The sequence below is a fragment of the Uranotaenia lowii genome, chromosome 2, assembly GCF_029784155.1.
Source record: "Uranotaenia lowii strain MFRU-FL chromosome 2, ASM2978415v1, whole genome shotgun sequence".
NCBI classification, from domain to species: Eukaryota; Metazoa; Arthropoda; class Insecta; order Diptera; family Culicidae; genus Uranotaenia; species Uranotaenia lowii.
This window is the reverse complement of record NC_073692.1, coordinates 416,075,590-416,098,994: the sequence shown is the minus strand read 5'-3', so window position 1 is coordinate 416,098,994 and position 23,405 is coordinate 416,075,590. Positions and strand designations below refer to the sequence as shown.

At 38.1% G+C, this 23,405-nt stretch overlaps 1 protein-coding gene across 1 annotated transcript in view; it reads left to right on the top strand.

Moving 5' to 3' along the window:
- Positions 1 to 1,279: 1,279 nt before the first annotated feature.
- The window catches only part of LOC129743429 (uncharacterized), a 26,302-nt gene continuing 4,176 nt past the window's right edge, over positions 1,280 to 23,405 (top strand). The window contains exons 1-4 of the mRNA XM_055735463.1: positions 1,280 to 1,301; positions 1,343 to 1,626; positions 14,499 to 14,624; positions 21,957 to 22,033. Coding sequence (XP_055591438.1) covers positions 1,280 to 1,301; positions 1,343 to 1,626; positions 14,499 to 14,624; positions 21,957 to 22,033 — 509 coding nt within the window. The remainder of the gene's footprint in view (positions 1,302 to 1,342; positions 1,627 to 14,498; positions 14,625 to 21,956; positions 22,034 to 23,405) is intronic.

The following is a 23,405-nucleotide window of genomic DNA, read 5'->3' as shown; positions in this document are numbered from 1 at the left end:
GCGGAATCCAGGAGGAACTTGTTTTTTCTTGTCTGTAGCAATCACTTTTTTGGTGATGTTGATTGGAGGGCTGATTGTCGGGATTTTATTCGGAATCTTAGGGGTCTTAGTAGTTGGTTTTGAACGTTTTCGCGAGTTCGCTACAAAAATAAACGGGTTCTCCTCATCTGTTGTGTCCTCGTTGTCAACTGGCAGCACTGTGAAAATGTTACTGGACTGCGGTTGGATCGGAGGCGCCGCGCCCTTTAGTATGGCGGCATAGGAACGTTTTGACCGTTCCTTCAAAGAGCGCCTTTGACTATCCCAGCGGCTCTTAAACGCCTCGCACAAGGAGATGTCATGAGGTGAGCCCCCGCAATAGATACATTTCTGTTCTATTGCTGAGCATGCTCCATCCCCATGAACCTCCCCGCATTTGGGGCAACGCTTCTTGCTACAACAATGGGAAGCTGTATGCCCCAATTTAATGCAATTTTTGCATTCCATCGGGCGAGGCACGAAGAGCCGCACAGGAAGCCTCAAAACTCCGTCAATCAAGACGTAGTGAGGGAGGGCGGTACCCGCAAAGGTCACTCGAAATGAAGCTGAAGGCGAGTACTTTTTAACTCCTTCTACGACGGTGGTAGTATTGAGTTGGCGGCAATCCAAGATTTCGACCGAAGTCGAATCAAGGCTCTTAAATTTACCAACGCCGTGGGATTTAACGTACCCAGCCTCCAGACTCATTTCTGAGATCACGCCCTCTATCTCTACGTTTCGAGACGGAATGTAGACGTGGTACTCTAAATTAATGAATTTGCTGGCAACAATTTCATTAGCGGATTTATGATTGTCCACGACAACGCGCAACTTGTTTGGTCGCACCTTAGTAACGCAGGTTACGGAGGGCCACCTCGCCAGATCTTTAGTGATCTGCACTACGTTTAGCTGTTTGCCGTTAGCTTTGGGCCGGATGAAAACCACCCATGGCCCAGAAAAAGACGAACCATCTGTGTAGGTTCGGAGTCGAGGAGCTACACTGTCATCTGTGGGTGATGAAGAATTATTGGACGTACGAGAATGATTAGCACTTGAGGGACCAGCATCGTCTGAATCCTCCAAATGCTCTTCATTCTCGTACATGGCTTCCTTTTCGTCCACCGATGACGAGTTTAACCCCCCGCCTTCGTTCATATTTTTGCACGGGAACACGAATGTCGCCCGTGTTTAAAATATGACCGAAGCAACCAAAATTCAAAATATGTACAGGGAAATAAATAGACGAGAGAATAGTGAAAAAATGAAAAAAGAGACTTACAAAGGTTCTTGCACTTTTCAATTGCATGTATCTTCTTTTGTTCAGCAACCACGTGGTCCTTGGAAGAAGATGGCGACCAAGTTGAGTCTTTGCTGCTGATGACGCTCTTGAACGCAAACGACCGATCCACCGAGACGTCCTGTATCCTGCTACCCACGGCAAACAGCACCGGAACCAACGGTAACAGCTCCCACGTTATCCACACTCGGGTTTGTCGGGGGAACAATCAACACTTCCCCGATGGCGACAACACTCGCACCGATGATGATGGCCAGATAAAACTCACGCCAATTTCAATTTCGTGTCTCTGGAATTCGGCAAACGATTTGGTCGGTAGAAAAACAAACCACCACGTTCGGACTAACTGCACTGTCCGATTTCACAAAAGCAGCGAGTTATAATAAAACACACTCCGATCGAAACGTTGGGAGAACACAACCGTTCAGCTTGAGCGATTGAGTTGGAATCAAGGTTGAACATTTTCGGCACGAAATTAACCTTATTGTCCGCATACCACTTCAGCACGTCCTTGGAGTAGTAGCATGAGGCCAAATCCGGCCAGAAGATTGTTGGGACTTTCTGGGCCTTAAGGTGAGGAAGCAGATGCTTCTGGAGGCACTCTTTCATGTGCACTTGTCCGTTCATCGTGTCCTGGGTCACGAAAGGTGCACTCCGCTTCCCGCACGTGCAGATGGCTTGCCAAAACAGAAATATATTCGCAAATTTGGACATCTTCTGAGTGCGGACATGCTCCGGAATGCTGAACTTATCCTTGGCCGTGAAAAACAGGTTACCGGGGATCTGTTTGAAGTCGGCCTTCACATATGTTTCGTCGTCCATGATCCAGCAATCAACTTTCGTCAGCATGTTGTGGTACAACTTCCTGGCACGGGTTTTGGCGGACTTGTTCTGCTTCTTGTCGAGATTAGGGTTATTTTGTACCTTGAACGTTCAAACTCCAGCCTTAGTTTTGGCCTTCTGGAAAAAACTTCGGCTTAGGTGCAACTTCTTAGCCACAAATCGACCGGAGGCGATCGGGTTTCGATTGAAGGCCCCAACAAAGCGGTTTTGATTTTTGGTGTTGTACGGAATACTTTTTCCTTCACTTCTGGGCTTCCAATCGGTGGTCAATTGCTCCTCGAACCGCTTAATCACTCGGACACCGTGGAATTCGCGATTCCCAACGTTTTAGCGATGGAACGATGCGAGAGATCGTTCTCGTGATGAATGCGCAGATTTTATCACGCACGAGTTGTGATCACAGGACTTTGAAACTTGCAGGATGTAAACAATGTACTATGAAGTGAATCCACCCAAATTTTCTTTAAATTCTAACCAACGGTTAAAAAGTTAGAGCAATTTCATAGTGTGGCAATTTCATCATGGATACCCTTTAGCTCTAAAAGCTTACATTTTACATGCTTACAATGTTGAACAAAAATATGTATTTTGTATATTTAAAAAACTTTGTAGAATGTTTTGTAAATTTTAAAATTACCAGGAATAAGTTATGATAAAAAAAACTTATTTTTGAAGGATATTTTCATATTCTACACTGTAACTCAAAAGATGTTTTATTTTTAGAAATTGAACGTTCAAGACAAAGTTTCACTAATTTGCATTTAAAATAAGTTTGTCGAAGACAGCAAAAAGATTGGACTTTCGGTTTAGAAGTTAGATTTTTTGATCTCACTTGTAAATAGGGGTTTAATCAATTAACTCATAACATTTTCTTAACCTTCCAAAGCCGTTCGCAAAATTTCCGTACAAATCTATTTTAGATAAATTTGACCTGTAGTTTACGTACGTTCTCCTGGCCGCAAATATTGACCGATTTCGATGAATTTTAATTCATTGTATAGGTAATTTATTCTAGTTTCTCAATATTGAAAAAATAAGTCGAAATATTTTACGAGATCACCAGTAGCTGATTCCGAATGAAAAAAGTCCCGAAAAAAAGCTCTTTTTAGAATGCTTATAACTTGTGACAGATTCCAAATATTGCGCTGATTTTATAATATTTGGAATTGTCAAGAATAAATCTATCCATGGATGTATAAGTTTTTGGTGGTCCAAAGGAAGTTTTGGCCGCTATTCCGGAACTTCCGGTAGAAAAAATTCTTACTTCAAAAAAGTCACCCAATTTTGGCTTTGCATTGCTGTATGTCGCTTACCAATGGAGAGATTCTCTGAATTCAAATTTTAGTTTTTTTTCGTTAACTTTATTATTATTTTCGTAGAACATAGTTGGTTCCTCAAAAATCTCAGTTGTTCAGTATATTGTAATGAAAATCACACCTTTATTGTCATTTTTCAAACTCCCCCACATGTCCGTGGGTTTACGGGATTTTGTTAGCGTGATTTCTCTAAAATTTGAACTTAAATTGGTCACTTTTTATATACCTAAAGATTCATTAGAATCTCCTCTTTCGATGGACATACTTTTTGTGTGGTGTTTTGAAAATTTGTAGCAACGTTTTTCGAATTTACTGAAAGCTGTCAGATTTCAACCAGTTTGGCTCACATTTTCAGCAGGTTGGTGTACAAATCTCGCACCCCTCACGTAGCCACGGGAGAAACAAATCCTTTAGCTCTCTTTTTGTCGCTCACCAAATCTACCACCCAACCCAGCAGCAGGAGGAACTGCCGTCTCGCCGCGTGGTTTGTTGTTTGATTGTACTAATGCTGATAACGAAATGAATGCTTTATTGTTGTAGGTATTGCTTGAATCTTTTTTGATTTATTATATTATAAATATTTTAATGGATGGGCAACATTTCTAAAGTTCACGTCCATGATTTCAGATTCAGATTGCAGATTACAGATTTCAGATTTCAGATTCAAATTTCAGATGCAGATTTCTAATTCAGATTTCAGATTCAGATTTCAGATTTCAGATTCAGATTTCAGATTCAGATTCAGATTTCAGATTTCAGATTTCAGATTTCAGATTTCAGATTTCAGATTTCAGATTTCAGATTCAGAATTCAGATTCAGATTTCAGAATCAGAATTCAGATTCAGAATTCAGATTCAGAATTCAGATTCAGAATTCAGATTCAGAATTCAGATTCAGAATTCAGATTCAGAATTCAGATTTCAGATTCAGAATTCAGATTCAGATTTCAGATTCAGATTTCAGATTCAGATTTCAGAATTCATATTCACATTTCAGATTCAGATTTCAGATTCAGATTTCAGATTCAGATTTCAGATTCAGATTTCAGATTCAGATTTCAGAATTCATATTCACATTTCAGATTCAGATTTCAGATTCAGATTTCAGATTCAGATTTCAGATTCAGATTTCAGATTCAGATTTCAGATTCAGATTTCAGATTCAGATTTCAGATTCAGATTTCAGATTCAGATTTCAGATTCAGATTTCAGATTCAGATTTCAGATTCAGATTTCAGATTCAGATTTCAGATTCAGATTTCAGATTCAGATTTCTGATTCAGATTTCAGATTCAGATTTCAGATTCAGATTTCAGATTCAGATTTCAGATTCAGATTTCAGATTCAGATTTCAGATTCAGATTTCAGATTCAGATTTCAGATTCAGATTTCAGATTCAGATTTCAGATTCAGATTTCAGATTCAGATTTCAGATTCAGATTTCAGATTCAGATTTCAGATTCAGATTTCAGATTCAGATTTCAGATTCAGATTTCAGATTCAGATTTCTGATTCAGATTTCAGATTCAGATTTCAGATTCAGATTTCAGATTCAGATTTCAGATTCAGATTTCAGATTCAGATTTCAGATTCAGATTTCAGATTCAGATTTCAGATTCAGATTTCAGATTCAGATTTCAGATTCAGATTTTTAGATTCAGATTTCAGATTCAGATTTCAGATTTCAGATTCAGATTCTTTTTCAGATTTCAGATTCCGATTTCAGATTCTTATTTCTGATTAAAGTTTCAGAATAAAATTTAAGAATATTTGTTATTTAAATCAAAGATTTTGTTTCTCTTGCAGTAGACACTGCATGAAATAAATGAAAAGAACCATGATAACATTCAAAACAAATGTAGGTATCACTGAAGAATTCTTATGATAAAATATCTAAAAAGATACAAGAAGTTTATTTCAATTTTTGAAATAATCTTTCTCTATTTTAAAATCAAAACATTTACTACGCAAAGAGGTATCAGCATGAGCACAATCAATCAGCAAACCACGCGGCTGGCGAGTTGGGCAAATTTGCCCTAGCCATCAAAACCCGAAGAAGAAAAAACACGCAACGAGACGGCAGTTCCTCCTGCTGCTGGGTTGGGTGGTAGATTTGGTGAGCGACAAAAAGAGAGCTGAAGGATTTGTTTCTCCCGCGGCTACGTGAGGGGTGCGAGATTTGTACACCAACCTGCTGAAAATGTGGGCCAAACTGGTTGAAATCTGACAGCTTTCAGTAAATTCGAAAAACGTTGCTACAAATTTTCAAAACACCACACAAAAAGTATGTCCATCGAAAGAGGAGATTCTAATGAATCTTTAGGTATATAAAAAGTGACCAATTTGAGTTCAAATTTTAGAGAAATTACGCTAACAAAATCCCGTAAACCCACGGACATGTGGGGGAGTTTGAAAAATGACAAAAAAGATGTGATTTTCATTACAATATACTGAACAACTGAGATTTTTGAGGAACCAACTATGTTCTACGAAAATAATAATAAAGTTAACGAAAAAAAACTAAAATTTGAATTCAGAGAATCTCTCCATCGCTAAGCAAGATACAGCAATGCAAAGCCAAAATTGGGTGACTTTTTTGAAGTAAGAATTTTTTCTACCGGAAGTTCCGGAATAGCGGTCAAAACTTCCTTTGGACCACCAAAAACTTATACATCCATGGATAGATTTATTCTTGACAATTCCAAATATTATAAAATCAGCGCAATATTTGGAATCTGTCACAAGTTATAAGCATTCTAAAAAGAGCTTTTTTCGGGACTTTTTTCATTCGGAATCAGCTACTGGTGATCTCGTAAAATATTTCGACTTATTTTTTCAATATAAAGAAACTAGAATAAATTACCTATACAATGAATTAAAATTCATCGAAATCGGTCAATATTTGCGGCCAGGGGAACCTACGCAAACTCTCGGGTCATATAGACCCGAACAGCCTAACTACGGATTTTTTTGAGGGAGCACTTCCGGTGGTCACAGGAAGTTGCCTGGTACTACAGATTGTGTATTTCGTGATTCCCCAGGGAGGTTTTTAAAATCAAATTTTTGCGATTTTTTGTCGAAGAGTTATGATGATTTGAATGTGCGCTTCGGGTCATATTGACCCGAACGACTTTGGAAGGTTAAAGAGCTTTTTTACATTTTTGAAGGCAACTAGAAGATTAAATTTAAAACAAATATCTTATAAGCAATGATCACGATTTTTCCCATTTTTAACCACTTTCTACCGTAGTTGAATTAAAGGGAATCTATCGATTGCTAGAAGAATTATTCAATCAAGTGAGCTCACAACACTCATAATCAGAAGCTTTCGTAAAAGAATTATGCGGCTGTCGAAGTTTCAATATCGCAGCTTCCAAATTATAACCCTGATTTCATTTTTTTTCCATCCCATACATACCTAGTCATATGGAAAATGGGAAGATGTAAGTAAAGCGACATTAGAAAAAAAATCAGAGGAAAAAACATGTCCTTGTTTCAAACCACCGTCGAAAAACCTCCGGCCAAGCTACTCGGCTTTGCGTGTGTAGGTTAGCAGGCAGAAGAAAATAAAAAAAATGAAGCTCTCGGCAAACCTCCGGTAAAACTATATTTATCACTATTCCCCTTGTTTTTGGCCGTGTAGAATTCTTAAAATTTAGGCATCGTAGATAAATTGAGCTTTTCCGCTTACTGACTAGGCTACAAAAGCGAAAATCTAATTTTCAAATCGAAATTCATAACAAGCTTGAAAAAATAATGATATCAAACGAATGTACCGGGCAACAGCTCTGATGAGAAGCTTAATGGTTTTTTTGCTGTTAGTTTGACCGAGCTTGACAGAGCGATAGAATAAAAACAACAACCCCTAACATACGGCAAGAAAGCTTCGAGTGGTGTAGAGAAAAAGTTTTAATTACTCAGACTTGTCCACAACAGACATGGCCAGTACCTAGTGGTGGTCCAAGTTGCATTAGACCACACCGAAACCGGATATTTAGTAGGATAGTGCTCTGAGCTGAAATTAGTTTAGAATAGCATAACAGCACGATGGGGGTCAATGCGCAGTTTCCCAGCTCGCTGCCCAAATTGATGAGTTGAAACCGGACTGGACTGGAAGAATTGCTCTATCTGGAAGCGCATTTTTGCATAAGGGGTTAAAATATTGGAGAAGGAAGTTCGTAGCTTTGGGGCAAAACTGAAGAACAAAATCCAACCGGAAACCATCCTGATAGCGGTCAAACAAATCATACAGCTTCAACCGCAGGAAAACAGTAGATATAATGATGGTATCTTGCTGAGGAAGACATCGATGAGAGGAGTTGCATTTTTAGAAATAAATTCTTTTGTTTCATTCCACATTTCATTAACCGTTATTGAATGACAGAATCTAGAGATGATTGCTATAATTCTATTTCTCGAGATGTCTCTCTCAGATGATTCCACCATTCCAGCAAAGGCCAATGTTGCTGGATTATCAAAACGACGACAAAAGCACATGTTGTATGAGAGCTGAGGCACAATCTTCTACTCCCGAACGTGATTGCACACTTGTTTCTGGGCCAATTTCTCGGTTCTGATTAAGAAATATAGCAAATCCATTAGATTTCCCGGTCGCTTTCTTCGGTCTACTCTCAGTTTGATTCCGTTAGATTCGGATTGTTGCTTCGTTACATTTTTGGCTGTGCCATTTGTGAAATTAGTTTTTTCCGTTTTTTTTTGTTTGTTGATTTGCAAAAACCCATCATCAATGTATAAGTGTGTTATTGTAGATTTGCTCAACAAAAAAGAAAGTTTTCAATTCGAATTTATAGTAAACGCTATTTAAGAGATCGAGTAAAGGTAGATTTTATTCCGATTTTTACTCTCTGGAGCCACCATTCTGATTTGTTCCAAACCAAGAATCTTAAGTTATCATTCCAATTCAGCTTAACATATTAACCATCACATGAAACATACAACATTTGAAAATAACAAAAAAAGAAATACGCGAGGCATGACTAAGTGCATTTTTCCCAATTCGAAACCGAAGCAGATACCTAGATAAATCTCGACATATCTTTAAGATGACAATTTATATAAGTAGAAGCATCATTCAAAACTGTGATTACACCACATCATACAATGACTCTCGACAAAGAGGATTCAATTACGGGTTTACGTGAGAAAACACCCGGCAATGTCGGTCTTCCATTGTTGATGCCTTTGTTGAAGATAAACTCTCTGGCCGCCCAGTCCATTGTGGACCGGCAACTATCGTTGTATTTATTCTTCTTATGGGTCACTTCATTCTACCATCATCTGGAGAGCGTTTTCTTCCTGTGAATGGCTCCGGTCATATTGGGCTGCCAAATCATTGACCATGGTGTCAAACAGGCTATTTCCCCTTCGTATGTGCCATATCACTGGTTTATGAAAGAGGGCCGGGGAAGTTTTTTCCCCTTCTACATATAAGCTATCTGGAACGAGAAGCTTTTAAGGAAAATTCATTTTTGACTCACATGGCGAAGGAAATGGGTATCAGTTTTTGACTTTTCTGTCAGCTCAGTTAACTAATAAATTTTTGCTACACGTGACAGTAGTCACTATCGGTGTAAATTGTTTAAGATTGTTTGAGAAATAACTTGGTTTTTTTTCAAACCCCTAGATATCAAAGAAACCCAATCTGTAAAAGATACATACTCATTTTCAATCCATTAGTTGCATAAATACAGGCGTTTTTATACAGTGAGCGAAATAAGAATAGCACAACTATGTGTTTTGTTTGTTAAAATATGAATGATTGAAAATTATGAAAATTTTCTTTCACAGTTTGTTCTGAATTGCTTAACGGATAAATCAAGTATAAGTTTACTTTATTTGGACGTAGCAATTGGCGTTGAGGACCAAAAATGTGAAAAAAGGGGTGCGAAATAAGAATATCACCTCTTGAGTTTTTCAACAAAAACAAGATTATTTTTTTAAATTTACTGTGTAAAAGTGAATAATAACGCTTTTACGAATTATTTTAACAGATAACTGCATTTTAGGAGTTTTCCAGAATTTCAAAGGTTTTCAAATGTATTAAAAGGGGGTTTTAAGAGATGCTCTTCTAGCGTTAAGAAATTTGAAATTTGAGCTACAAAACTTTATCAAACTGCTTGATTTCTTCATTAACATTCATAAGTATGACGCAAAATAATGAAACATAGATTTGAGGATGAGTTTGAATCCAAAAAGCAGGAATTAAAAAATACTAATGACTATTAAATACAGTCAAACACTATTTCTCTAGTTTTAAGTCATAGATGGCAGCACTTTCTTGCCATTTCACCAAATTCATGCCCATTTTCGAATATCCGGGATTAATTAGGGAGTGCTGGGTGATTTTGGCCAAGAAATTAATACATGTACCGTGTGAACGCTTTGGAAATTTTAAGATCACTAAATTCAAAAAAAATAGAATTGCATCAAGGTCACTAAAAGTGAATTTTTTGGACCGATTAGGTATCAAAACAAAGTTATACTTTGCGATGGAGTTTGATGGACCAGACGGCTAGCAGTATTATTGGTATGATTTGCAATTGAATCGGAAGTTGAGATGAGCAGAAATTTTGGCGGTTGTACAATTTTGTGCTGGTGATTCTTTTGCAAATCCGGAAAAGCTTTCTGCAGCGTGAATTTCCACAAAAATGTGATGCGAAAATACCTCAAAATGATGAATATGGGCCTAAATAAACCTGGAAAATCAATATTGAGACTAAATTTGGTTTTAACTGCAAGATAGTGCTGCCATCTACGGCTTGAAACTGGAAAAACTGTGGTTTACTGAACAATATCAAAGTTTTTGATTTCCAACGTATTTTTTCTGATTCAAAATTAATCCCGAATGTTTGTTTCATCATTTCACGTCATTGTAATGAAGAAGGTATGTAGTTTGGTAAAGAATTAAAGCTCAAATATCAAATTCCTTAACGCTAGAGAAGCATCTCTTAAAACCCCCTTTGAAAACCTTTGGAATTCTGGAAAACTCCTTAAAATGCAGTTATCGATTCAAATAATTTGTAGAAGCATTATTATTCACTTTTACATAGTAAATTTTTAAAAATAATCTTGTTTTCAAAAAAAGTAAACTTACGCTTGATTAATCCGTTAAGCAATTCAGAACAAACTGTGGAAGAAAGTTTTAGTAATTTTCAATCATTCATATTTTAACAAACAAAACACATAGTGGTGCTATTCTTATTTCGCTCACTGTATAACCTTTTCTTATGAATTCCCAAAGAAAAACGCTCATTAATAGTATAAATCTAGGGGTTTTCTTGGACTTCTGTCGGAAATGAGTTTTACATATTTCACTAATTTTTCAAACAACAGTTTCAAACAAAGTGTGTGTTGTTTGTAATATGGGATTTATTCAAACAAAATCATTTAAATAAAACACCAGGATTTGCTCAAAAACCGGGAAAAATCAACATTCAATCAACTTTAATAGGTGTTAATATTCGGTGAAACCTTACTCTATTAGAAAGAAAATCGAATCGTGTAAAATAACGTTCGTTGCGTCGAAGAAAAATATGTTTGTTTTCATATGCATGTGTGGCTGTTAAATCAGCATTAGAAACAACAAGCACCGTCAACTGTGTGGTTTGGGAAAATTTAATAAGCTTATATCGAAAGCATAGGCACACAATAATTTGGTTGGTCCCAAGTGTTAAGCACACTGCACACTGGCTTGGTGGCGTGGCCGCCGCACACAAATTTCATATTTGAAATGCGGCCTCATCAATCCCATATTTGCGCAAACAGGAAGTGATTATCGTGATTTATTTGTGTTTTATAATTGATTCAATTTGTTGTCAGCTGCGCGCTCGACGAGTCGTGCCAATAGATAGTCTAGAATGAACGAAAATAATTTGTTTGACTCGGAAACGAGTCAATAAAGGCTTGATGACATTAATTATAAAAACTCAGCCTCCTCTATCCATTGATATCTGATAAATCTGTTAGTATCAGACTGAGTTATTTTTTGTCGAACTGCAAAAAGGATCTAATCCAAAACTGAAGGTTTCACAATGGTTTAGTTTTAATTGATTTCAGCAAAATAAAAGCTGATTAGTTACTAAAATTATTTAGGACCCGGTCGAATTCAGGTTCAAAGCTAGTGGTTTGTTTGCCAACAACACCGGTTCACTGACCGGTCCAGGGTCCAGACCAGTCGGTTCGGAATCCGTGGCAAGCTGATATTTAGTAGTAAAATTGATAAACAGAATACCACCGTGTCGTTTGCTATTGGGTGGCAGGACAGGGATCAAATATCGGGATGATCAACCCGCTGCAACCCCAAATGGGGAAGGGTACCCGTTGATGAACCCTGGCCACTTTTACAACACAGTAACATGCTGACCGACCAGTCCAGTGGTCTTGTCCCCTATCCCTGGCGAACCCAAAGGGGGAAGGTTTGCGCTGATGTACGCACACAGTTCGGTGGTTTCGAGAAATGTTAACCCATTTTGGTACCGTGTTGATGAAACATCGACAACCAAATGATTACAGTCAGTATGCATTATGCATTGTCATTATGCATTAATTTTATAAAGGGTGATACGGTCAAAATTTGGTCAAGGGAAAACGTGTGTAAATCGGTGAAATCGTTTATTTAAAAATTCAAATTATATTTCTTTTTCAAGTTTAATTAGTATAAAATTTAGGAAAAATATTCAGTTAGGCTTCCGCTTTTCCAAATCCGAATTGCCGGGCCATACTCTTAACCCCTGCCATCAGCCCTGCCTGCCACCTTCTTCGCCGCAGAAAGCCAGTTTTCCTTGAACTGCTGCTCGTCATTAGCAGTTTTTTGGTCTTCTTTAGGTTCCGCGTGACAATAGCCCAGTATTTCTCAATTGAGCGGAGCTCTGGCGTGTTGGGACTTGGTAGGGTTCTTGTCCTTGGGAACCACCTGCTCGTTGTTGGCGGCGTAGCATTCCATGGCCTTTTTACCGTAATGGCATGATGCCAAATCCGGCCAAAACAGTACGGAACAACCGTGTTTCTTCAGGAAAGGCAGCAGACGTTTATTCAAACACTCTTTCACGTAAATTTCGTGGTTGACAGTCCCGGAAGCTATGAAAATGCTGTTATTCAAGCCACAGGTACAGATGACTTGCCAAACCAGATATTTCTTCGCGAACTTTGACAGTTTCATGTGCTTGAAAGTATCTGCTACCTTTCCCCTTCCTTTTGCCGTATAAAACTCCTGTCCCGGAAGCTGCTTGTAGTCGGCTTTGACGTAGGTTTCGTCGTCCATTACCACGCAGTCAATGCGGCATCTCGGAGAGAGAGGTTTCGCTTGAAACTACCGGCAACTCTCTTAGTCGTCTCAGCGGCTTCCGGTTTTCGATTTCCCCCCAATCCAGACAGGCGCGGTCCTATGGGGGGTGATCACCCCCCCCCCCCCCCCCCCCCAAGCGACAAAAAACCGTTATAAAATACCCGCAAAAGTTCGAAATTCGATAAAAATTTGGAACTTTTCCTAGGATATGTGCTTTTAAATTTTTAAAATTTTCCACTCCGTGGGGGTGTTTATTAAACAAACAAGTTAACTTATCACTTGAATGGCCCAAAATGGAAAAAAGTTGGTCCACCAAACTCAAGCAGCTGTAACTTGCGATTCCCTGAATAGTTCCAAATAACTTTCGTTGATAAGTAACTTAACAAAAGTGTGTTGTTGAGTGCTGATTTTGAACTTACTTTTAATGAAATTTAAGAACAACTTTTTTTTTAAATTGTCACTAATTTCCCTAATATTCCTAAATTAACACCAGCAAATCGTGATAAATTTTATATTTGCTTCAAATTCAGAGCTTTTAAATTCTTAATTTTGTATTGAATTTTACTGAAATGACAAAATGGAAAGAGTCATATAGGGGGGTGAATATAGTTATAATACTGAAATACTTGAAATATTTGTTCTGCTGTCATCATAAATTTTTTGCATTCAATATGCAGTTTCTTTATTATTTGCTCCGAGTTAGAAGGAAACAAAAAAAAACATTAAACTATAAACGTACGGAATCAAATGATTTTTAATTTTCTATATTTTTAGAAATTTCTATCATGTGGATTAACAGATCTTGGTCGTTCTAAGAAGTAAAAAAAACCTTTGGCCTTAAAGTATTAAATTGCTTTCATTGTAAGAAATTTGAATTTTAGTCAAATTCTCCATCGGAGTGATCAGTTTCAGGCTTTCAAGAAACGTATGACTTCAATAGACCGTCCAACTTTCTAATCTTTCTTTTTGTGTTTTAGTCACAAATATTTCACTAAACAAATTCAATCGTAATAAACAACAAGTGTTGATGCCGATAACAGAAACAAGAAGTTTTGAGCAACGAAAAGCTTCCAATACGGATTTTTTTGTGTTTCAAAATATTTATTAAATCGATGTAAAATTATCAATTCAGAATCAGGAAAAATCATTTTAATGAAACTTTTCATTAAGAATAAAAAGCTAACACCTATGTACATATCTGAAATATAAATTAAAAAGGATCAAGGAATTCATGACTTTATAAGGAATTCATGACTTATTGCACAATAAGAATTCAGGTTCTGAATCACAGTTAAGATTCTCTTTCGCAAGTTTTTTCCACCCTTAATTTTCCACATTTCAAATATGAATTATAAACTTAAAATTTATAACCTATATTATGAAATTCAAAAACAAAAATTTAAATTACAGATCTGATTTTATTTAATTCTGTTTGAAATGTATCACATCAAAGATTTTTGGGGGACCTTTCGGAGAATGAATAGAGAACGTCGACTGATCTCTTTGGTAGTTGGTTTATTACTCTACTATGTACAAAGCCAGATTGGCGAACGAGTGTGGTGAACAATGCGTGTTCGATCAAAAGTGTCGATCGAGTGTCGTGTGTAGGTAGTGTGTGTGTGTGGTAACGATCGTTCGATCGTGTGATGTGTCGGATGATGATTGGTCGGATAATTTATAGGGTAATTCGACAATTGTTGCCACAATACTCCCCTTTTAGTTTTTCAATAACGACGAGGGATTCGTACATGGCGTCCGAAGAGAGATTTGTACGGTGTTGGTTCCGGATCGGGATAAGGCTTCGGTTCAGTTGCGCGTGCTGGTTGTGGTTCGGCGATCGGTGCTGGTGAGGGTTCATCGGCCTGGACGAACGCGGCTTTCAGTCGCTCGATGGAGATTGGAGAAGGCTTACCGTTGATATCGATGATATAAACCTTCTTTTTTTGTACTTCCCTTTGCAGTGAACAACTGGTCCGTTCTTATTGGATTCAGAAGCTCACGTGGTGTGGGTGGAATTACCGAAATGTCGATGATGATGATGATGATGGATTATGTTCGTTCAGGATAACGGTAGTTTGGGTGCTGGTGGGCTGCACGTGGTTTAGTCTTCTTTACGACGGGTGTAGGTTACGAGACTGCCGTCGTAAAAAATGCAAATGTTTTTCGCTTCGTTGTTCGGCATCGCGATTACGTGGAATTCACAGAGTCTATAATATTATAACTTTTTGCAAATTCGCGAAAACTACGGATAACCGAAAGAACTGTTCGCAGGTTGCGGTAAACTTAACTGTTTTGCTATTCGCCGAGCGCGGTTAACTTTTTGCGTGAAACAAAATTATCGATCTAGCGTCGGGGTCACCATAATTTGGGGGACCTTTCGGAGAATGAATAGAGAACGTCGACTGATCTCTTTGGTAGTTGGTTTATTACTCTACTATGTACAAAGCCAGATTGGCGAACGAGTGTGGTGAACAATGCGTGTTCGATCAAAAGTGTCGATCGAGTGTCGTGTGTAGGTAGTGTGTGTGTGTGGTAACGATCGTTCGATCGTGTGATGTGTCGGATGATGATTGGTCGGATAATTTATAGGGTAATTCGACAATTGTTGCCACAGATTCATATTATGGATGACCATGAAAAAAATACAAATACTTCCAAACAGAAATCGATTACAAAATATTTATAGTAATATTTTAAATTCAAAAAAAAATCTCCTCAAGAGATTTCAGCAACAATAAATCGAAGAAAGAGATTAAGTGTTATGGCTTTTGCGTTCTCTATGAGTGTTTAGAGCCAAAAAGGAACAAAAAAATATTTATGAAAGCTGTTTCAGTATGAAGAAATTCGTGTTGGCGATAGAGATTCAAATTCATCTCCAGAACCCAAAATTTGCATTCAAAACTGTAGCACCAGGAAACAAAATTCACAATTTCCCTGGTGCAATGAATTTGAAAACTGATTTCGATTTATTTAGGTCCGGTTAATGCAAATTTTTATTTTTTTTATCAGTTCTTGTTTCCGGTTTTAATTTTGAAAATACAAGGTTCATTAAACAAATTTGTGCACTTTTTAGCAAAAGTGTAAAATTTGAAAAGATTTATAAAAAAAGATTTTAACTTAATGATCAATTTTCATGAAGACAGTGAGATGAGAATATTGTAGAAATTATAGAAGTAGGTAAGTATGTTTCCCCATTTTGTAAAATACGAAGATTATGTAGACGAAACCTGTATTGTTTTTTTCCGGAAATTTGTCACTTTTAGGAATTCTTCCCTCTAATCTGTTTCGTTGAATGAATAAAGGATAATGAAAAGATTTTACAGCTATTTGTTGTACATGTAGATAAGTTACTTCATCAATTATCATTAATCGATTTCACTCTAAGCTGCTTAATTTTAAAATTACTTAATGCCAGAAAATAAGAAGGGAGAGAAAAAATCTGTCAAAAAAAAATCTAGTTTGGGACGCAAAAATCATCCAAAATCAGTTAGCCTCGGTTTTAATTTTATTTTTTTCTGAATTAAAACTATCCCCTTATCATTCCACTATTTTTTCGACAACAAGGCAATCATGCTAAACAGTCAGGAGATCTTTTAGTGATTTTTAACCAACACTCCTGGATTTCAAGATCTTCAGCAATTATGTCACTGATACTGCATTCAGCTCATCTACACAATAATATTGAAATTTTAAGTTAAAATTAAGCTTAAGGTTTGACATTCTTAATCTGAAAGCTTGGCTATTTCAATTGTAAATGATTGAGACTCTTCACTAAAGAAAAGTTTTAACTTTCAAAAATAATATTAATTTAAAATTTTATTATAATTCAAAATTATTAAAAAAAAAATTACGAATTATGTGTAGGTACCTACAGGAACAAAAGACTAATCACTTATTTTATAATTTATTTGCTGCAGTACAATTAAAATTTGATTTTGATTGAATTTTGAATGATAACTTTAAATTCAAGAGCAAATGAAATCAAATTAGGTTCCAGAAGCTTCATATTCAGAAATTGATTTTGATAATCGGGTATTCTACATAACTTATATTTAAAGGGATGATTTTATATATTGTGTTTCAAAATATGAAAATAATAATACTTAATTTCTATGTGTATGTATGTATTTCTACCACCCAGGTAGCAAGGCACAGCCGGTAGCAGCGAGCAACTTTTACTTTACAACTTGTACAAGATGCATCAGCTGGAAATGCTCAATAGTCTTTGAATGGACTGTTTCAAGGGACAAGAAATGTAAGCAGAGGCACTTGCATATCTAAATAGGGATAGGATCGAATTGTCTCCATCGAAAGAACATATTAAGCTTATCGAGCGTCAGGATCAAGCCATTGCAACGCAAAGCGCTCAGCTGGGTGGGGAGACGGACCCGTCCTCAATTCACGATCCCTTGCTGGTGAGGTAGCCCAATGCTCTCCTCAAGAATCGCTTCAATCGGATGCCCGGATGGCCCAATCCAAAACCCCATAAATAAATGAAGAAAATTGATAATAAAAATTAATAAATCAATGAAATGAAATGATTGAATGATGCATAGTTATATGTATGATGAAGTTATAAAAACAATAAATTGATTAGATTTATAAAAAGAATACCTTATTAAATAAATGAAGACAATTCAAAGAAAAAATAAGAACTTACATTATTCAAAAAGTATTTAACAAAATTCAAATGGAACACTAATTTAAAAAAATGGGGTAAGAATAATATTTTTATATTGCGGTTTTTCAATGAACTAGGACGATACACTCAATAATATGCATACAATTTCGAATTACAGAATTTGAGTCGCGTTAAAAGGTAATCCACAAGAGCTTTTTTTTGTTCTGATCAACATAATGAAACTAACAATATAAAATCTGTGCATGCAATAAACTTTAAAAATTTCATTGAAATATTAATTGAGATTTCAAGCTAATACATATAATCAGAACATTCTCACCAAATTCATTTTGTCGGTTGTAGAGCCTTTCCCGTTTCTGTTATCAGCCTGTCCTGTGATCCTTCTGTTTTGGACACGTTAACGCAATCGCTTACTGCAAGCGGTATGTCTCATGTACACCACTCACCACCAGGCATTAGGCCTCACTTCAACACACGCACATATTTGTATTTAAATCGAAGCTCGAAGAACAAGAAATGTGCAAATTAAACAAAATCACTTTTGCGTAATCGACGCCATTTTTCGCGAATCCGCGATCAACAAAATCAGCACACTCACAAAATATTTCTCCAAAACATCTTGTCTCGGGCCACAAAAACTTCTAAAAATATTAAAAGGCCTACGGAACCAAACGTTAACCGAACCAAACCGCGCTAATCCTAAATCACAACAATATAATAAGCTTGAGCTGTAATTCACCCCGCTTTAACAAAAAAAAAATCAGTAATGAAATTTTTTTTTTTAAATCTTGCTTGTTCAAGTATACTTAATACTTAGCTGCTTATTTCACCCTTTTTTTTTCCTAATAAGATGCTTGTTAGAAAATTTGCACACAACCTTGCACTGAAGCGTCCAGGGTTCAGGCACTTTAACACCAGGCATCAACATTTTCGTTATGTTAAACTTTTTCTTCGATTGGCTTCGCGAAAATTTTATTAATTTGGCCATTTCCTCCTTGAAAAAACACTTTTTGCCCCACACTCCATAGAAAATTTTCACAATAACAATAGGAATGACGAATCTTTGTGTTCTCGAACACACTTCTACGCGCAAAACTAATTTTCGAAGCAACAATCCGCGGAGCTCCCACCAGACCAACCAAACACAACAGAAGCCAGATCCGAACTCAAATAATAATACTTAATTTCTAAGGCAAATAATGAAGAAAGCTTGAAAATCAACAACGTGTTTTCATTGAAAAAATTGGATTTAAGTATAACGATAAATTCTATAAAGAGCTCTTAAAGTGACAATTTTGAAATACAAGATATACCAACAAATAAAAAACATTATAAATATTTTTCGCAAAGGATATTATAGATTCGCTTCTTGTTTTATAAAAGGATGTGTAAGTTGTTTAGAAGGATATTGAAATGAGTATAAAGAGAAACTAAAGTTTTTATTATTCATCTCTGGTTTCATACTTTTTTAGATACATGTTGTTCAGTGAAATTCATGGGAGAAAGAGAGCAGTGTGCAGCTTATATTGTAGACTCATTACCAACTGACAATCCTCGACGACACTCGTCGCTCGATTACTCGGAGTGTACGCAGGTCCTCCTCGAGCAATACCCCGTAGAGAACAACCGGTCAAATGAGCGTCATATACAGGTTACACTTCATGCGAGGGCTAAGTCTTCTCGACCACAGTTGCTTGTGGAGTCCATAGTAGGCACGACTTCCGCTGACAATTCGTCGCCGAATTTCACGGCTGGCAAAGATACCGTCACTTCAAGATAAAGAAGTGGGCTTTGCCGCGAACATTAATTCTTCTATACGGACTTTCGATGTTCACAAAGCCACCTTAAGAGTTCGAGCAACAAGATTAATGCTTCTAGCCATGGTAACCAATGTGTGTCTTGGAAAAACAAATCTGCTTCAAAAGTATATCTGTTGGACGTGAGTACTTCAGAGCTATCTACAATGCTTTAAATGGTAGAAATATATTTTGGTAGACCTATTAGACGAATTATTAACCATATATTGCCATCCGGAAAAAATTGATTTGAATTTGAATTAAACCGAAACTCTGCTTTTCTAATTTTACTCTGTTCGAGAGAAAACTCATCTTTTGATTGCTCAATTGGGAATCTTTTTGTTCATAAAAACAAGTATGTTGAAATTAGTACCAACAGTGCGAATACGAACAACGGTTGCTTTGATAATTTTGTATGTTACTTGACGTTGAAGTTGTTAAATACTCAAACCATTGACCCCCATGGAGGGTGTACAAGCTATTTTGATCGCCTGTTATGATACCCCTTCTCAGAAGGGAGCAGCACTGAGCGAATAGAAAGAATTTTCGATAAGTTACATGGGTCCGTGGCTGTTGTCATTGTCTGCGGTCACCAGTAAACTGAGATAGACAAAGTCTTCGACTATCTCCAGCTCGTCGCCGTCGATCGTGACCTTGTTATTCCTGGACAAGCGGATTCGGTCGTTCTCGGATCCAAAGGCCAGCATGTACTTCGTCTTGGTCGTATTAATCATCAACCCAATCCTTCCTTCTCCGCGTTTCAGTTTGCGATAGATTTCCTCCATGGCCGCAGATGATCTGCCGACTTTATCAATGTCGTCGTCAAAGCGGATAAATTGACTAAACCTATTGAAAATCGTGCCCCGCATTTCGCCCACCGCTCGTCGAATAACACCTTCTAGCGCCACATTAAACATCGTGCAGGATAGACCATATCCTTGTCGAAGCCCCCTGCGCGATTCGAATGAACTTGACAATTCATCCGAAAACCGCACACAGCACTGCGTTCCATCTATCGTCGCCTTGATCAGTCTGGTCAGCTTCCCGGAAAAGCCGTTCTCGTCCATGATTTTCCATAGCTCGTCACGGTCGATCGTGTCGCATGCGGATTTGAAGTCTATGAATAGATGGTGCGTAGGGATTTGGTGTTCACGGCATTTTCGGAGGATTTGCCGTAATGTGAAGATCTGGTCCGTCGTTGACCGTCCCTCCATGAAGCCAGCCTGATGACTACCCACGAATCTGCTTGCTTGTGGCGTTAGGCGGCGGAGTAGGATTCGGGACAGCACTTTGTAGGCGACATTTAGGACAGTGATCACTCGGTAGTTCTCACAATCCAATTTGTCGCCCTTCTTGTAGATGGGGCATATTACCCCCTCCTTCCACTCCTCCGGTAGCTGTTCTGTGTCCCAGATTCGGACCGTCAACCGGTGTAGGCAATCGGCCAACTTGTTCAGGCTCATTTAGATAAGTTCAGCTGCGATGCCATCCTTCCTTAACTTCACTCATCGTTGGGAGTGGCTCTTTTACGTCTTTGGCTACGCCGGCGATATCCCTTTCCCCAACGTCTTGACCTTCTGCATGAGCGCCGTTCAGGTGTTCATCGTAGTGCTGCTTTCACTTTTTGATCACTTCACGATTGTCCGTCAGGACGTCCCCGTCCTTATCCCGGCAACCTTCGGCTTGCGGCACGAAGCATTTGCAGGATGCGTTGAGTTTCTGATAGAACTTTCGTCGGGCGTCTCTTGGGAACGATGCAGCTGCTCCAGCTCTTCGAGCTACTTTTTCTCCTGGAAAATTCGGACTCGCTGCCTCTTCCGCTGTCGGTAATTTTCCACATTTCGATTGATGCCTCTTTGCACTACTGCCGCCCCACGGCATTCTCTTCGTCCATCACTCTCCTACACTCCTCGTCGAACAATTCCGTCGAGTTCGTTCCACATGGCCAATAACGTTCTCCGCAGCACTGTTGATGGCTTTCTTGTTGATATCCCAACAGTCCTCGAGAAGGACTTCGTCAAGCTCGCCCTCTGCCGGCAGCGCTGCTTCGAGCGATTGTGCATAGTCTACCGCGACCTCAGGTTGCTTCAGTCTTGCGATATTTAACCGAGGCGGGCGTCGGTTTCGTATGTTGTTCACTACGGAGAGTATTGGGCGCATCTTCACTATCATTCACCATCACCATCAGGCAGATAATGGTCTGACTCGATGTTGGCGCCTCGACAGGATCTGACGTCGATGATGTCCAAGAAGTGACGGCTGTCAATCAAAACGTGGTCGATCTGTGATTGCGCACTGGTTCCTCCTCCCGGCCGACCTGAGCATTAAAATCCCCGATGACGATCTTGATATCATGTTTTGGGCAGCGGTCGTATTCAGGCTTCAGCTGCGCGTAGAATTCGTCTTTGTCGTCACCTGTATTTCTGAGGTTTCCCATCATTATAAAAGCTGTTCCAAGCTCGTGTGTATTGCCGCAGCTCTGGTAGATTTTTACAGGTTTGATCTGTTACTCTCCTTGGGACAAAATAAATATGTTAAGGTTATGTGTGATGTTCACATGGAAATTTATAAAAAATGAATTGTAGGTATAAAATTGTGAAAGCTAACTAAGATTATTTTCAAGGAATTCGAGCATGGCCGGGTAAATCAGCTAGCATGATATAAAATCATAAAAAAAATAGAAAACTGTATTTTCTATTATTTTAATTCCTATAACAGGTTATCCCATAGCCCCGTATAGATCGTTCAGTCCCATTTCGGCATAGGCTACAATTTGAGGCATTTGCGAAGCGGCGGCTTTGCGCGCATCCTGCCCATGTACGTATTTTTTAGGAAGCGGTTCCGTGCAATGAGAGTTTGAAACCACAGCAGTTGATTGTCACGGTGACGATGAAGGCTCCCGCGTTCGTCCATTCTCGGTTATATTTTACTACACTAGTCAGCGTTAGCAGAGGGGGTGACGCAAGGTTCTATCGATGAATGCAGAGCGCCGGAACAAACGGAATCGAGAAGGATATCCGAGCGGGGAAAGGCCAAAGTGCGTATTCATTCAATTGGCAAGTTTCTTCATATTATACCTACATACTAACTATATTTGACATTTCCATTAATTACCAGCTGTCCCGGGAGAGAGTTCATGCAACCGGATTATTTGTGGTATTGTTTTAAATTTTGCCGACACGTCGTCGGCGTTTAATTAAAATACATTTCAGCATGGTGTAACACATTGAAGCGAGCGGTGAATCGAATGTTGCATTCAAAAGGAAAGAATAATAAAATGGATTATTTTGAAATATTTATAGAAATTATTTACCTGTGTGTGTTAAATTTGTGACCGGAATTCGTTCACTATTTGTAGGATTTGTTTTTCCCTGTGAGCTACTGCATATGTTAAGGCTCATTTTAGTACACAAACATGTGAATAACATTCTTTATAGTCTCAAATCAACTTTGGTGTTTCTAAACAATCCTTACTTTGTCCTTTCGATTCTTGCTAAACAGAAAACTTTTTGGTGATCTCTGTGACAAGGTGCAAGCATGTGCTTCAATCTGTAATCCATCAACTCCAAGTCCGTAGCTTGTTCTTTCTGAGGAAACTTTTTCGGGAAGGTGAAACAGCGAAAAAAAACCCCTGAAAGTAGACCAAAAGGATTGGGAAAAATAGAATCCTGCTACACATTATTGCTTGCATGTGTAAACATTCCCAGTCGGTTTGTTTGCTTGTCTCTGTCTCATTGGGCAATTTTAAATGCAAATCGCCTTAGTTGAAAGTTTATCAACTGGACAGAAACACTAAGGGGCTCGTTTTCTTAAAGCCTTGTCAAGTAAAATATTGCCATCGGATTGTGGAATTTTTTTACGATTGGATGTTTCCTGAAGGAAACTCAAAAAAATCTCCGAAAATTTAAGTGCATTCACAATTTTTTTTTCCCAAATTTGGATGGAAATCCGATCTAACTGGGATAAAGTTTCCAAAAGCTAATTATGATTCAGTTGAACGCCGAAATTTGATTTCAAGCTCATAAAAACGCTGGGTGCATCATCTGGCTGTTCATCCTTCATTCGAAACACTATCCTCTATCTTCCTGAGGAGCAGTTTGTGGCTATCGTCAAGAGCCACATGAAGGAATAATTTCCATTAAATTAATTTCTGCTCTGCGAGAACTTTCGATGGGTTCTGGACGATCCA